At 35.8% G+C, this 13,458-nt stretch overlaps 1 protein-coding gene and 1 pseudogene across 3 annotated transcripts; both read right to left on the bottom strand.

Moving 5' to 3' along the window:
* Positions 1-7,644: 7,644 nt before the first annotated feature.
* LOC112198948 lies at positions 7,645-9,649 on the bottom strand (annotated as a pseudogene).
* A 238-nt stretch (positions 9,650-9,887) lies between these two features.
* On the bottom strand, positions 9,888-12,952 carry LOC112183643. 3 transcript variants are annotated; one of them, XM_040513038.1, is made up of 2 exons: positions 12,034-12,952; positions 9,888-10,165 (listed from the first exon to the last, which is right to left on the bottom strand). In XM_040513038.1, exon 1 carries the CDS (start codon positions 12,804-12,806, stop codon positions 12,063-12,065), a length of 744 nt encoding a protein of 247 aa, XP_040368972.1. In that variant the 5' UTR covers positions 12,807-12,952; the 3' UTR covers positions 9,888-10,165; positions 12,034-12,062. The 3 variants fall into 3 exon arrangements, with proteins under 3 accessions (XP_040368972.1, XP_040368971.1, XP_040368973.1); XM_040513037.1 differs by having other exon boundaries at positions 9,888-10,130; XM_040513039.1 differs by lacking the exon at positions 9,888-10,165 and adding an exon at positions 11,587-11,879.
* Positions 12,953-13,458: the final 506 nt, after the last annotated feature.

Below are 13,458 nucleotides of genomic sequence, written 5' to 3'. Positions count from 1 at the left end.
TCAAATACGATCGATTTGGTCAACCGTCGTCACTTGTATGTCTTCTTGGTTGACCGATGGCTTGACGACCGCGAAATGTGCTTATTTTTTCACATCACGTCTGTAAATATCTCATCGATGGATGTGAGTGTGCATAAGATAAAAATTTCAATTTTAATTATAAAGACGTTTGCCTATATCAATTTGCCTCCTAAAGTTGTATGACTTTTACATTGCATTTAAATTGTTGAGGTTCATTCTAAAGCAACCATGAAGTGAAAAATGAATTTAGAGAAACCAACCGCTCGATGGAGAGATTGTAATGTTTTATGGTGATGGTAAAAAATCCAGCTAATTTGGTTCTCGTTTCAAATTCGATCAACTAGGTTAAACTTAGTTACTCTTATAAACCTATATTTATATATCATACACTCCAAAGAGCAACCCCTATCAATTCAAAGAAAATGGAAAAACCGACCGTTGGATGAGATTATTACAATAAATTATGAGTGTGGTAAAAAATTTAGCCAACTTCACCATATTTTCGAATACGATCGATTTGGTCAACCGTTGTCACTTGTATGTCTTATTGATTGACCGATGGCTTGACCGCTTATTTTTTCACATCATGTCTGTAAATATCCCATCGATGAATGTGCGTGTGCATAAGATAAAAATTTCAATTTTAATTACAAAGATGTTGGCCTATATCAATTTGCCTCCTAAAGTTGTATGACTTGTACATTACATTTAAATTGTTGAGGTTCATTCCAAAGCAACCATGAAATGAAAAATGAATTTAGAGAAACCAACAGCTTGATGGAGAGATTGTAATGTTTTATGGTGATTGTAAAAAATCCAGCTAATTTGGTTCTCTTTTCTAATTTGATCAACTAGGTCAAATTTAGTTACTCTTATAAACTTATATTTATATATCATATACTCCAGAGAGCAACCTCTATCAATTCAAAGAAAATAGAAAAACCGACCGTTGGATGAGATTATTACAGTAAATTATGAGTGTGGTAAAAAATTTAGCTAATTTCACCGTATTTTCGAATCCGATCGAATTGGTCAACCGTCGTCATGATATGTAGAGTCTATATGCACATATTTTATATAGAAGTATCAAAACTTCCACACATATATAAACACACACACACACACACATTCTTATATATGTGTGTGTGTGTGTGTGTTTATAAATATATATACTTATATAGATGTATGTGTGTTTATAAATATATATATATATATATATATATATGTATGTATGTGTTTATAAATATATATACATATATAGATATATGTGTGTTTATAGATAAATATATACACACACGCACACACATAATAGTTTACGGACTTTTACGAGCCGGGCTTAGCTGGCTTTTACTAGCTGCGCCTAGCAGGCTTTAGGGGGACTGGGCTGGATTTTTGCGGGCTTTTTGACTGGCCGGCCCTCTACCCACCGAGGCGGGCTTTTTGATTGACCAGGCCGGCTTTTGGTTCTATGAGCAGTCGGACCTCTATTGGCCCACTTGATCTGCAGACTTTTTGATGAGGCCTACTCGAACCCATGCAGCTAGGCACGGCTGGCGGTCATATCCCCATCCATTCTTATTATTATATTACACTAAAAACTAGTAATTTTTGAGAACGTCTTCCATGCTCCGAGCTTCCCATGCTCGTCTTGTCTGGGGCCACACACGTGAGGTGCACGTGTCAATTAATTAAGGGGAAATGTATATGGGAAAGGCATAGACGGTGTCCGGTTCCATCAAGAGGTAGAAAGAAGGGGTGGGTAAAATTTCAAAGCTCATTGGTTAATTCAATCCTAGCAAAATGCAAAAGCAGCACCAGACCCAATCTGAACAAGATTTGAATTACTGAGCAAGGAATTTCCAAAGCAATAACCAGTTTCCCAATCCCCCAAAAGCTTAATTAGTAGACGGTCTATGTCAAAGGGATTGAGATCTTGTCTGACTCGAGTTTCGTCGCAATTACATGCTTCCAATTTATATCATTGCAATCGAATCCTTGATCGGAAGCAGCAAAAATGGCAATTCGCATTCACGGCAACATTTTAACCTGAGATTTAAGGTTTGTGAATTCTACAGCAGCCAGGATTTTGGTCTAATTGAGTTTTGTTATCTCCATAAGGAACAATGATTAGTTGAGAAAACTGATCTTTTGTGAACTTGTACTGCGAACTCGGTGGAACTGAATTTGAACTTGGCAGCAAGTTAGCAGCAATTCTCAGATTTTTTTTTTCTTCTGAAGAGCAAAAAAAAAACGCATGGGCCTGGCCATTTGCTTTGGACTTGGCTTTTTTTTTTTTTTTGGTTATTTTAGTTATTATTATCTTTTTTTTTTAAGGGTCATTTTAGTTATTAGTGTATGTATTTTTAATTTTAATGAATTGTTTTTTGATAATTTATTTAATTAATAGTATTTGTGATCTCAAAGTTATCCGTTATTATTCTAAATAGACTACACTAGTGACATAATAAAAAGAAAAAGAATTGAAAAAATGTGTGAAATTAATTTCTCTATGAGGTTGAAGTAAAAAATTTCTAGATTTTGTACATGTATCACAGAGCTGAAGCTAGTGCTTATAAGAAATGGTCATAAAAAGCATCCTCATAGTATTTGAGATAGAATTGGAAATTGTGGTTTATCGTTAGTTATATTAAAATCATTGTGTGGTTGACTGAGTGGAACGAGTTTGAAACAAAGTCGAAAGCCGATACTATTTTTATTATGAGCGTAGAATATTGCCTTAGTCTCATTCAACGGTCAAATTTATTGATTTCTAATTTCGATTTGTTGGATTGCAAAAAATCCTTATATGCCCACTAATTTGGTGTAACTTATTTATTAGTTATATGAAGAAGTACACCTTTCATAACCAACAAGGTGGAGGAAATAGAATTTATCAAAATCAACCGTTGGATGTCATCTTGATGAGAATAAATTATTGTGGTCAAAATTTCAGCTATTTTCGTCGTTGTTTGGGTATCAATCTACTATGTCAACCCTAAACCTTAAATACTACAAAAAATTAATATGCACATAACCACTCATTCGCAAATTCTTTTTCCGAGCTGTCAGTTCTCATACTCTCGTGGGCATAAGCTATATCAACTAATGTAAAAAAATTTTAAAGTTTATTTCCTCGTGATTCAGCTCCTCTTATAGAAGTAGAAGCATATAAAAGGTTGACCGTTTTATTTAATGTCGAAATGATGGCGGATCAAGTTATTTTTTTACACAATATATGATAATACGCTATAAATAGATTGGTAATGTCAAATTTATTAATTTTTAATTTCAATTATTAGGATCGCACAAAATCCTTATATGTCTACTAATGTGGTTTAACTTTGTTTATTAGTTGTATCAAATAGTATACCTTCCATGACGAATAATGTGGATGAAATAGACTTTATCAAAATCGACCGTTTGATGTTATCATGATAAGAAGATATGATTATGGTCAAAATTTCATGTATTTTCATCATGCATTGGGTCTCGATCTACTAAGTCAACCCTTAAACCCTAAATACCACATAAAACTAATATGCTCATAACCGATCACTCGCAACTTCTTTTTTCGATCTGTTAGCTCTCACACTCTCGTGGCTATGACCCATATCAACTAATGTAAAAATTTCAGAAAGTTTATCTACTCGTGGTTAAGCTCCCCTTAGGGAGTTATAAGTGTATTAAGTGGTTGACCGTTTTATTTGACATCTAAATGATGGCGGATCGGGTTAATTTTTTTACACAATATCTATTAATACGCTATAAATAGATGGGTAAAGTCAAATTTATCGATTTCCAATTTCGATTATTTAGATCGCACGAAATCCTCATATGCCTACAAATGCGGTTTAACTTGTTTATTAGTAGTATTGAAAAATATACCTTCCATGAGGAACAATGAGGAGGAAATAGACTATATCAAAATCAACCGTTGGATGTCATCATGATAAGAACATATAATTGTGGTCAAAATTTCAGTTATTTTCGAAGTTGTTTGGGTCTCAATCAACTAGGTCAACCATAATCCCTAGATACCACATAAAACTAATATGCTCATAACCGCTCACTCGCAACTTCTTTTTTCGATATGTCAGCTCTCACACTCTCATAGCTATGACGTACATCAACTAATATAAAAATTTCAGAAAGGTTATCTACTCGTGGTTAAGCTCCCCTTAGGGAGTTATAAGTGTATAAGTGGTTGACCGCTTTATTTGACATCTAAATGATAGCGGATCGGGTTAATTTTTTTACACAATACCTATTAATACACTATAAATAGATGTGCAATGTCAAATTTATCGATTTCCAATTTTGATTATTTAGATCGCACAAAATCCTTTTATGCCTACTAATGCGGTTTAACCTAGTTTATTAGTTGTATTGAAAAAATATACCTTCTATGAGGAACAATGTGGAGGAAATACAATTTATCAAAACTGACCGTTGGATGTTATCATGATAAGAAGAAATGGTTATGGTCAAAATTTCAGCTATTTTCGTTGTCGTTTGGGTCTCGATCTCTTTGGTCAACCCTAAACTCTAAATACCACATAAAACTAATATGCTCATAACTGCTCACTCGTAACTTATTTTTTCGATCTGCTAGCTCTCACACTTTCGTGGGTAGAAGTTATATCAACTAATGTAAAAATTTTGAGAATTTTGTCTCCTTAAGGGTCGGCTCCCCTTAGGGAAGTAGAAGCTTTTAAATGGTTGACCTGTTTATTTCATCTCGAAATGACGGTGGATTGGATTAATTTTTTTACACAATACATATTAATACGCTATAAATAGATGGGTAAGTTCAAACTTATCGATTTCTAATTTCAATTTTTTGGATCGCACAAAATTCTTCTATGTCTACTAATGTGGTATAACTAGTTTATTAGTTGTGATGAAAAATATACATTCCATGAGCAACAATGTGTATGAAATATACGTTATCAAAATCGACCGTAGGATGTTATTATGATAAGAAGAAATGGTTATGGTCAAAATTTCAGCTATTTTTGGCGTCGTTTGGGTCTCGATCTAGTAGGTCAACCCTAAACCTTAAATACCACATAAAACTATTTATGCTCATAACCACTCACTTGTAACTTATTTTTTTATTCTGTCTGCTCTCACACTCTCGTAGGTAGTCGCTATATCAACTAATATAAAAATTTCGGGAATTTTATCTCCTCAAGCGTTGGCTCCCCTTAGGGAAGTAGAAGGTTTTAAAGAGTTGACCGGTTTATTTCATATTTTCATGTCGAAATGACGGCGGATCGGATTAATTTTTTTACACAGTACCTATTAATACGCTATAAATAGATGAGTAATGTCAAATTTGTCAATTTTTCAATTTTTATTTTTTGGATCGCACAAAATTCTTATGTCTACTAATGTTATAACTAGTTTATTAGTTGTAATGAAAGTATAAATTCCATGAGCAACAATGTGTAGGAAATAGACTTTATCAAAATAAAACGTAGGATGTTATCATGATAAGAATAAATAGTTATGGTTAAAATTTCAGCTATTTTCAGTGTCGTTTGGGTCTCGATCTAGTAGGTCAACCCTAAACTTTAAATACTACATAAAAATATATTTTTCATAACAGCTCACTCGTAACTTATTTTTTCGATCTGTTAGCTCTCACACTCTCGTGGGTAGGAGGAGCTATATCAACTAATGTAAAATTTTCGGGAATTTTATTTCCTCAAGGGTCGACTTCCCTTAGGGAAGTAAAAACTTTTAAAGAGTTGACTGGTTTATTTCATGTCGAAATGACAGCGGATCGGATTAATTTTTTTACACAATACCTATTAATACACTATAAATAGATGGGTAATGTCAAATTTATCTATTTCCAATTTTTATTTTTTTGGATCGCACAAAATCTTTATATGTCTACTAATGTGGTCTAGCTTGTTTATTAGTTGTATAAAAAAATGCATCTTCCGTGAGTAACAATGTGGAGGAAATAGAATTGATTAAATTGACCGTTTGATGTTATCATGACAAGAAGAAATTGTTGTAGTCAAAATTTCAGCTATTTTTCTCTTTGTTTGGGTCTCGATTTTCTAGGTCAACCTTAAACCCTAAATACCACATAAAATTAATATGCACATAACCGCTCATTTACAACTTCTTTTTCCGAGCTGCCAATTCTTACACTCTCGCGAGTATGAGCTATATCAATCAATGTAAAAATTTAGAAAATTTTATCCCCTCGTGGTTCGGCTTCCCTTGGGGAAGTGTAATCGTATAATCGGTTGACCAAATGGATCGATGTCGAAACAATAATGAAATTGGTTGAATTTTTTACAACAAGCATAAAATATTCAAATCTTCTCATCCTACTATCTGTTTCCCCATTTTTGTATGCCTTGATGAGGCTGTCCTTTGAGAAATTTGATATATAAATATAGGGTTATAAAGGTAACTATATTTGACCGAGAAACCGAAATACAAGGCTTGAGACACTATAATAAAGTACGCTGCACGATGAGTTAGTAAAAATTTTCGAGAATTTTTTCGGACACCTGAACTAAATTTTATATATAATTTTCAGAAGTCTGAAGCTTGTTAAATTAGCTTAATAAAAATGAAATTTTAGATGGTGCGATCTGGAACTTTGATCTCAGCACCTCTTCATTTGAACCGTCCATGAATTCTTATTTCGGGCCAATAAATAGGGCCAAGTCAGATCGGACGATCCAGACGAGCCAACCTTTAGAACCTTTACTTTTGCCCACCTTCTAAATTAATGCCACATGTCCTTTAAATTTAACCATAGTTTTTTTTTTTTTTTTTTTTTGAGAATAATTTAACCATAGTTAACTATATAAAACTTTAAAAAAAAAAATAATTATGATAATGATGAAAGAGAATGAAGGAAAGGAGAAAATCAGTTCCTCTTTCCTGACGGAAGCCAGCAAACCAAATCCATCAAAATTTATTCTAAAAAAAAAAAAAAAAAACCATCAAAATCTCATCTTTAAGAAATTCATCTTCATAAATACACCCAGCAAAAACTAAATGGGTCATGTTCCACTCTTCCTTTACATGAGATTTTTGACGGATGCATGGTTTTGGACTATAAATTCAGTTTAATTGAAATTCGATTAATGGCAAGTGCAGTTGCAGACTTGCAGTGTGGATTTACTTGGTTTTAATGGCAAGATGGGTTATCAGAGGACGACGACAATGATGATCATATTTGAATTTGAGAGTTGAATTCAAGGTGGAAGAGAAATCTGGGTTGTCTGCCTATTTTTTTGAATGTCAATCAAATTGTAGAAACATCTCTCAAGATTGGATTGCAGCTTTGGAAAAGCTTCTTTGGACTTGAAATGAGTTTCTGTCAATTTCTTCTTGGGTCTTTTGGGTTTGCATGAAGATGGAAAAATAATAAAAGTTGCAGTTGTTGCTGGGTGTCGGTACCAAAGGAAAAGGAAGAAGAAGATGACAACCAAATTTGTATCCATGGAGAGCAGGTTACCCGGTGAACATTTTCAACCATTAGATTTCAGATATGATATCCAGCGGTCCATATTATGCTGACGTGCCCAAGCATGGCAAGCTCGGAGCATGGAAGAATTTTCGGTAATTTTTTTATGTACTTGCCCATGTCAAAACCATCATCCCATTGCATCATATCAAAACCATCGTCCCATTGCATGCGTACACAACCAAGTCTCCAACTTTAAAATAACAAAAGAACAACATCATGGATGGAACATCTCCAATTAACTAGGAAAACTAGACCAAATCTTAAGGTGAGATGTTTATTGGTTGGCAATTGTGACCTCCACTTCGACACCAGATTCAATTGTAATGGAGGTGATCTGCTTCACACATCAGGAGAGCTGAAGAGATCAATAACACGCTTATGCCCATACAACTCAAATCTGTCCCATGTGTTGGTACCTGCAAATCACAAACAAACAGTTAATGCCAACAAGCAAGTGTAGAGACCATGATTGTATGAAAAGACCAACATCAAAAACAAATTACACTTCTCTAACTCATCATAAACTAGAAAGCTTCCTACTTTTTGAGTGAAGAACCAAAAAAGAAGAAACACTCGCTATACATCATTGAGACATAAGCATCATCTATCTAGCATGCAGTAAACCAGATATGAATCCATAGGCTAACCAAAGCTCTGTTCACCGAAACATACCTTCTCCACAGGGTGACTTCCTAGTGGTAATGTGCAGAATCTTGGTAGGCATCCTCACTGGTCCCTTCACCCTGAGCCTCCTGTCCTTGGCACAGCGAACCAAATCAGCACAAACTATCAAACAGAACAGATATCAAAACAACAGGCTAAAAACTAGTACTCAAACAAACAAAACTTCATAATCAACACAACTACTGCGCAGAATCATCCAAAAAATGCTTCAATAATTTGCAAAAACCTCAGTTCGACCATGTCCAATATAAGAAAAATTAGTAATTGATCAAGTATCATGCTTATCAAGCTCATTAAAACCATAACATTGATTGACACGAACGCAATTCGAATATAACAAACACAAGTTACTGAATCCCTAGACAAGTCTTACTTCAATATATACATTACAAGTTTACAACACCCGAACAGAGTATTCAATATAACTATGAAATGGGTCTTTTACTAACATTATAGTCCATTTTCAATACAAATTTACAAGAAAAAACGATGGTATAAGCAATATATAACAAATGATAATGAATTAAGCAGAAATTGAATAGAGGAACATGGGAAAGTAAGGACCTTTCTCAATGTTCTTGACGTTCTAAGGCTATGTTTGGTATGGCTGTGCTTTGAAGAAAAGCTGGCTTCTGCTTATTTCTGAGAATAAGTGGCTGAAAAGCAAAGTAGCTGAGTGTTTGGTAAACTGGCTTTTTATAGGTGTTGTCAGTGGCAAAAGCAGTGGTAAAGTGTTTGGTAAACTCAAACTGGCTTGTGCTTTTTTTTTGTAGAATGACTAAATTGGACATGAGAGATTATTTTGCCTTAATTGTTTGGTAATACAATGTTGTTCAAATGCTCTTATTATTATTTTTAATCTTTATTATGTCCTTATTAATTTTTGTTAACTTTCAATTTTTATAAATCATGGTGACCATATGATTAATATTGTATAATTTGAAAAATAACTTAGACAAATATATTAGTAACATTAATAACAATTGGTTTCTAGTTCGAACCAAGTAACCACAAAAAATATCACGACATATTCAAATGTCCACGTTATTACGCACACTCATCAAACTTTGAGTAATGTTTCTATTTCTTATTGTACTAATATATGGACATATTTAAATGTCCACGTTATTACGCACACTCATCAAACTTTGAGTAATGTTTCTAAACTTTGTAAATGTCCACGTTCTTATTGTTTCTATTTCTTGTGCACCATGAGTCCATGACCATGATATTCTTTTTCTACATCATTATCCATCTCTATCCCACCACTTGAACCATCCAACTCATCAAGTACTTATCTCCAAAGTTTTAGTGTTTCTGCGTTTAAGGAAGATCTGAAACTCTCTGGTGCCACACTTCCAAAAGTGTCAGACAACTAAGGGATTGACACACCTGATATGAACACCTAAGATGTAGAGATGGAGCATCAATTTCCATAGTTTTATGTTTCTGTTGCATTTGGGTTCAAAACAGGATTTTGGGGAGTTTCTGGCCCTTTAGTGCTTGTGACGAAGTGGAGGTACGCATATTACTAGTTCCTAGACATGTACAAGATAGGTTCTAGGTGATGATAGCAAAGAGTATGGCCAGACCGCCGGAGTGAAGAGAAGGTTTATTACATGTTAGATAATACTCTTATTGTAAGAATCATGATTAACTATTTTACAAATTGTCATTGACAAGCATGAGATTTACACATATTTACTCAAAAATCATTAGGTGTAGATCAGTCTCTGTAGTTGGCACACAGAGAAAACAACGATACATTATTTTGTTTTGTGGCTCCTAACAAGAAATTGATATGCACATATATTTGCTTCTATAGGCCACTTGTGTGGAGGGAACTTGAGAGCAGCAAGCACAAAGAAACACCTGCACATCTTGTCCTTCCAATTTCCTGACTCCATTTGAGTTATTTCTATTTGAAACACCATCAAGTCAACTTCATTAGTCCTTCAAAGAATTCAAACTTTCCTCAAATCAGGAGACAAGTATGCTTTCAAAATGTGTAACAAAATATTGATAGCCATCCACAAAGTTAAGAATTAATAATAAACTGGAGGGAGATTCAAAACCGTAGGGGTTAAAGGATAAGAAACAGCACAGCAAGTACAGGCTTTGGAACCATTTCTAACAATTCTCCATACAAATTGTAAACGTCATGGCATTCTACCTCATCCTCTTAAACACCCAATCCCAAAGAATTTGCATTTAGAAAGAGTGGTTGTTATCCAGAAGATGCAATCCGTGAAAAATCACCATTTTCATTTTCAAAAAGCATACTAAAGTTATGATAGAGACGAGTACAGTAATGAGGATAATGAACTCATATTGGCCAAAGTGTAAGAGAAGGAAATGGTAGAAATATCATGGTGCTCATGGAACCTCAGTAACACATCATTCATATTCCAAAAGAATCATAACTCCCAAATTTCCACATCAAATTCAAACAAAAACCTAGCTACTCGTTTTGGGTATACAAAAATATAATTAAGGTGCCAAAAACCCATTGCTAAAACACAGATAATTAAGGCGCCAAAAGGATGCCAACTATCATGCTAGAGTAAAGTCTTCCTACCATCGCCTATAGTGTGCAGAAATGATAGACCAGAAACTCTTGCCATTGAGAAAATAGCTTCTGATCCAACGTCATCAGTTAGCATATTCCACATATGCCTATTCGTAAGGGCTGTATTTCAAATATGCAGAGTTTTATGCCAGGACCCCTAGCATCCTTAGGAGTGCAAACATCACCCGCAGCATCACTTCAAAGTTCTCAATAACTGCATTTCCATCATTTTTAGAAGATCTCTGTCTGATTAGTTTCCCTGAACTTGATTAGATAGCCAACGTAGTAGGTCCGAAGGGATTAGGTTAAGCTGAAACGCCTCTTAGATCTTCATTTTAAGCGACACAGAAGCAACACTACATTCTCTTTTCCAAAGGAAGGAAAAAAAAAAAAAAAAAGATGGATACTATAATTGTTGATCACATCTTACTTGAAGAATACGTGACCAAGTGAACCCACAATTGAGTGAGAAATCAACATATGATATCTTGGCTAAAGCCATGCATGAGGAATTGTCGAATCAATCGCACAAAAACATTCTGAGCATAACCTACTGACTTAAGGTACTAGTAGAGAGTTAAGCAATGGAATCGATCTGTACGATATATGCAGAATGCAACAACAGAACAACTTATATGCCTGTACTTTTATACATTTCATACATCAAAAACGATGATCATATATATATATATATATATATATATCATTAACATTATATAATAGAGGTCAAACCACATGAACCTAATAAAATGCAAGCATATATGACACGTATTTTGAACTCTAGAACAGAATCATAGGCAACATATTCAGAATGAACTGCATATACAACATTTGAAGTAGTTAATAAATGTCAGCACCAAAATTGAACCACACAGAGAGTTCATGAGTCTAAATTCCAGTAGATGTCCACCCATTCATAATATCCTCCACTTCTCTCAGCAGCTTCAATTGAGATCACATCTCCAATTCCCATATATCCTCCACTTCTGGGAGAGTCGGGCATGTTTGAATTGAGTGAACAAAGAGAGGAAGAGGAAGAAGAAATTGAAGCTACTGGAAGAAAACAGCTCGATTTGGTTCCCATTTTCCCAAATCAACCTAAACCCACATTGATTCATTACCCAAGCATAATTGATCTAAACGAACTATACTCAAGCATATTTGATCTCATATCCGTCAAACCCAGAACAATATTATCTCAAACATTCATCAAATTCAAAGAAATTAAAACTGAAATAGATACAAGACTAACCCTGAATCAAATTGCCTAGCAGCCAGCCATCAAGGATTGAGGCTTCGATTTCGAACACCGATGAGAGGCGAGATGAAGGCAGTCAGAGAGAGAGATGAAACCACAGTCATGAAGACGGTATTTCCGAAATGAAGAGAGGTGAACACGGAAGAGAAAAATTTTATGGCATTGTGTAATTGCTGAAACGAAGAGAGGATAAAGAAGCCTAAGCTACCGCCGGTCCAAGCTAGCAGCTGCACCTCGCCACAGCCACCGCCGCCGCAGTTCCCCCAAGGTCGGACCCTCACCACCAACGCCATCCCGCCGCTGATGGACCAACAGCGAAGGATCCCACACCCCATCAAACTCCCAAACCAGTATGGCCCAAATCCAGATCGAAAATCCAATCCAGTAAACAGGCCAGCACGACCGCCCTCCTCCAACCCACCACCAACCAGCGATCCCGATCCACCAATCCGGAATGGCTCTGCTACACCCAATCCACCGTCGTGATTTCGCCCAGCAATCCCCACTCCGATCCGATAAAGATCCGCCTCCGCTCCGTTTCCCTCCACCAACCCGTCAACCCATCGATCCGATCCTACTATCCATCGAGCCTGACCTCCCCTCCAACCGCCGCAAGACACCACGGGATCCAAATCCGATCTGATCCCAACCCCAGATGCAGCCGCCTCCGTACACCAAGAGAGGCAAATGAAATCCCTCTCCGACCGCAGCTTCCGAGCCAAAGATACTCTCACAAACCAGATATCCCGTCCACCCGCATCTATCATGCGCCGGCGCCGCCAGAGACAGGGGCCAGCGCCGCGGCGCAGCCGGACGAGAACGAGAAAAGTGAAAGGCAAGGTTCCTAGGGTTCCAGAGGACGAGAGAGTTTTTTTTACCTATCTCTGTTTCTACCATGGTAACCAGCAATATTTTTGGGTTTCAATTCTTAACGGCGTTAGTGTGGAGGTTAGTGTCACATGAACGGCCGGATTAAATGAATGGTTGAGATTGCATATTAACTGTAGGTTCACTTGCACCGTCGGTGCGCTGAATAATTCTCGCATATACACTTAGTTTGATACAAAGGTGGAGCAGTCCCAAACTAGTCTCTAATGCATAGAGTTAATCTAGATCTTAATTGGATTGGTCACTTATTGTATCAATATATTAATGTACCGTAATGAATCCTAGGTAAATATTTTCTTTGTAATATCCACTTACACGCGCGAGAGTTCTTAGTCATGGTCAAGCTGAGCCTTTCAACTCACAACTTCTCAAATCTCAAAAAACAAAAAAAACCAAAAAATCTCAAGAACCTACAATTCCACCATTCAGTAAAGTGGTGTGTTGTGTATACTAATTTAAATAACCATTATGGTGTTGTCCTCTCTGAAGAATGGATTGATTCTCTACCAATCTTCCAGCATTGCATAATTT

The sequence above is a fragment of the Rosa chinensis genome, chromosome 1, assembly GCF_002994745.2.
Source record: "Rosa chinensis cultivar Old Blush chromosome 1, RchiOBHm-V2, whole genome shotgun sequence".
Lineage (NCBI taxonomy): Eukaryota > Viridiplantae > Streptophyta > Magnoliopsida > Rosales > Rosaceae > Rosa > Rosa chinensis.
The sequence above is the reverse complement of the archived record's forward strand: the minus strand, read 5'-3'. Positions and strand labels throughout refer to the sequence as shown.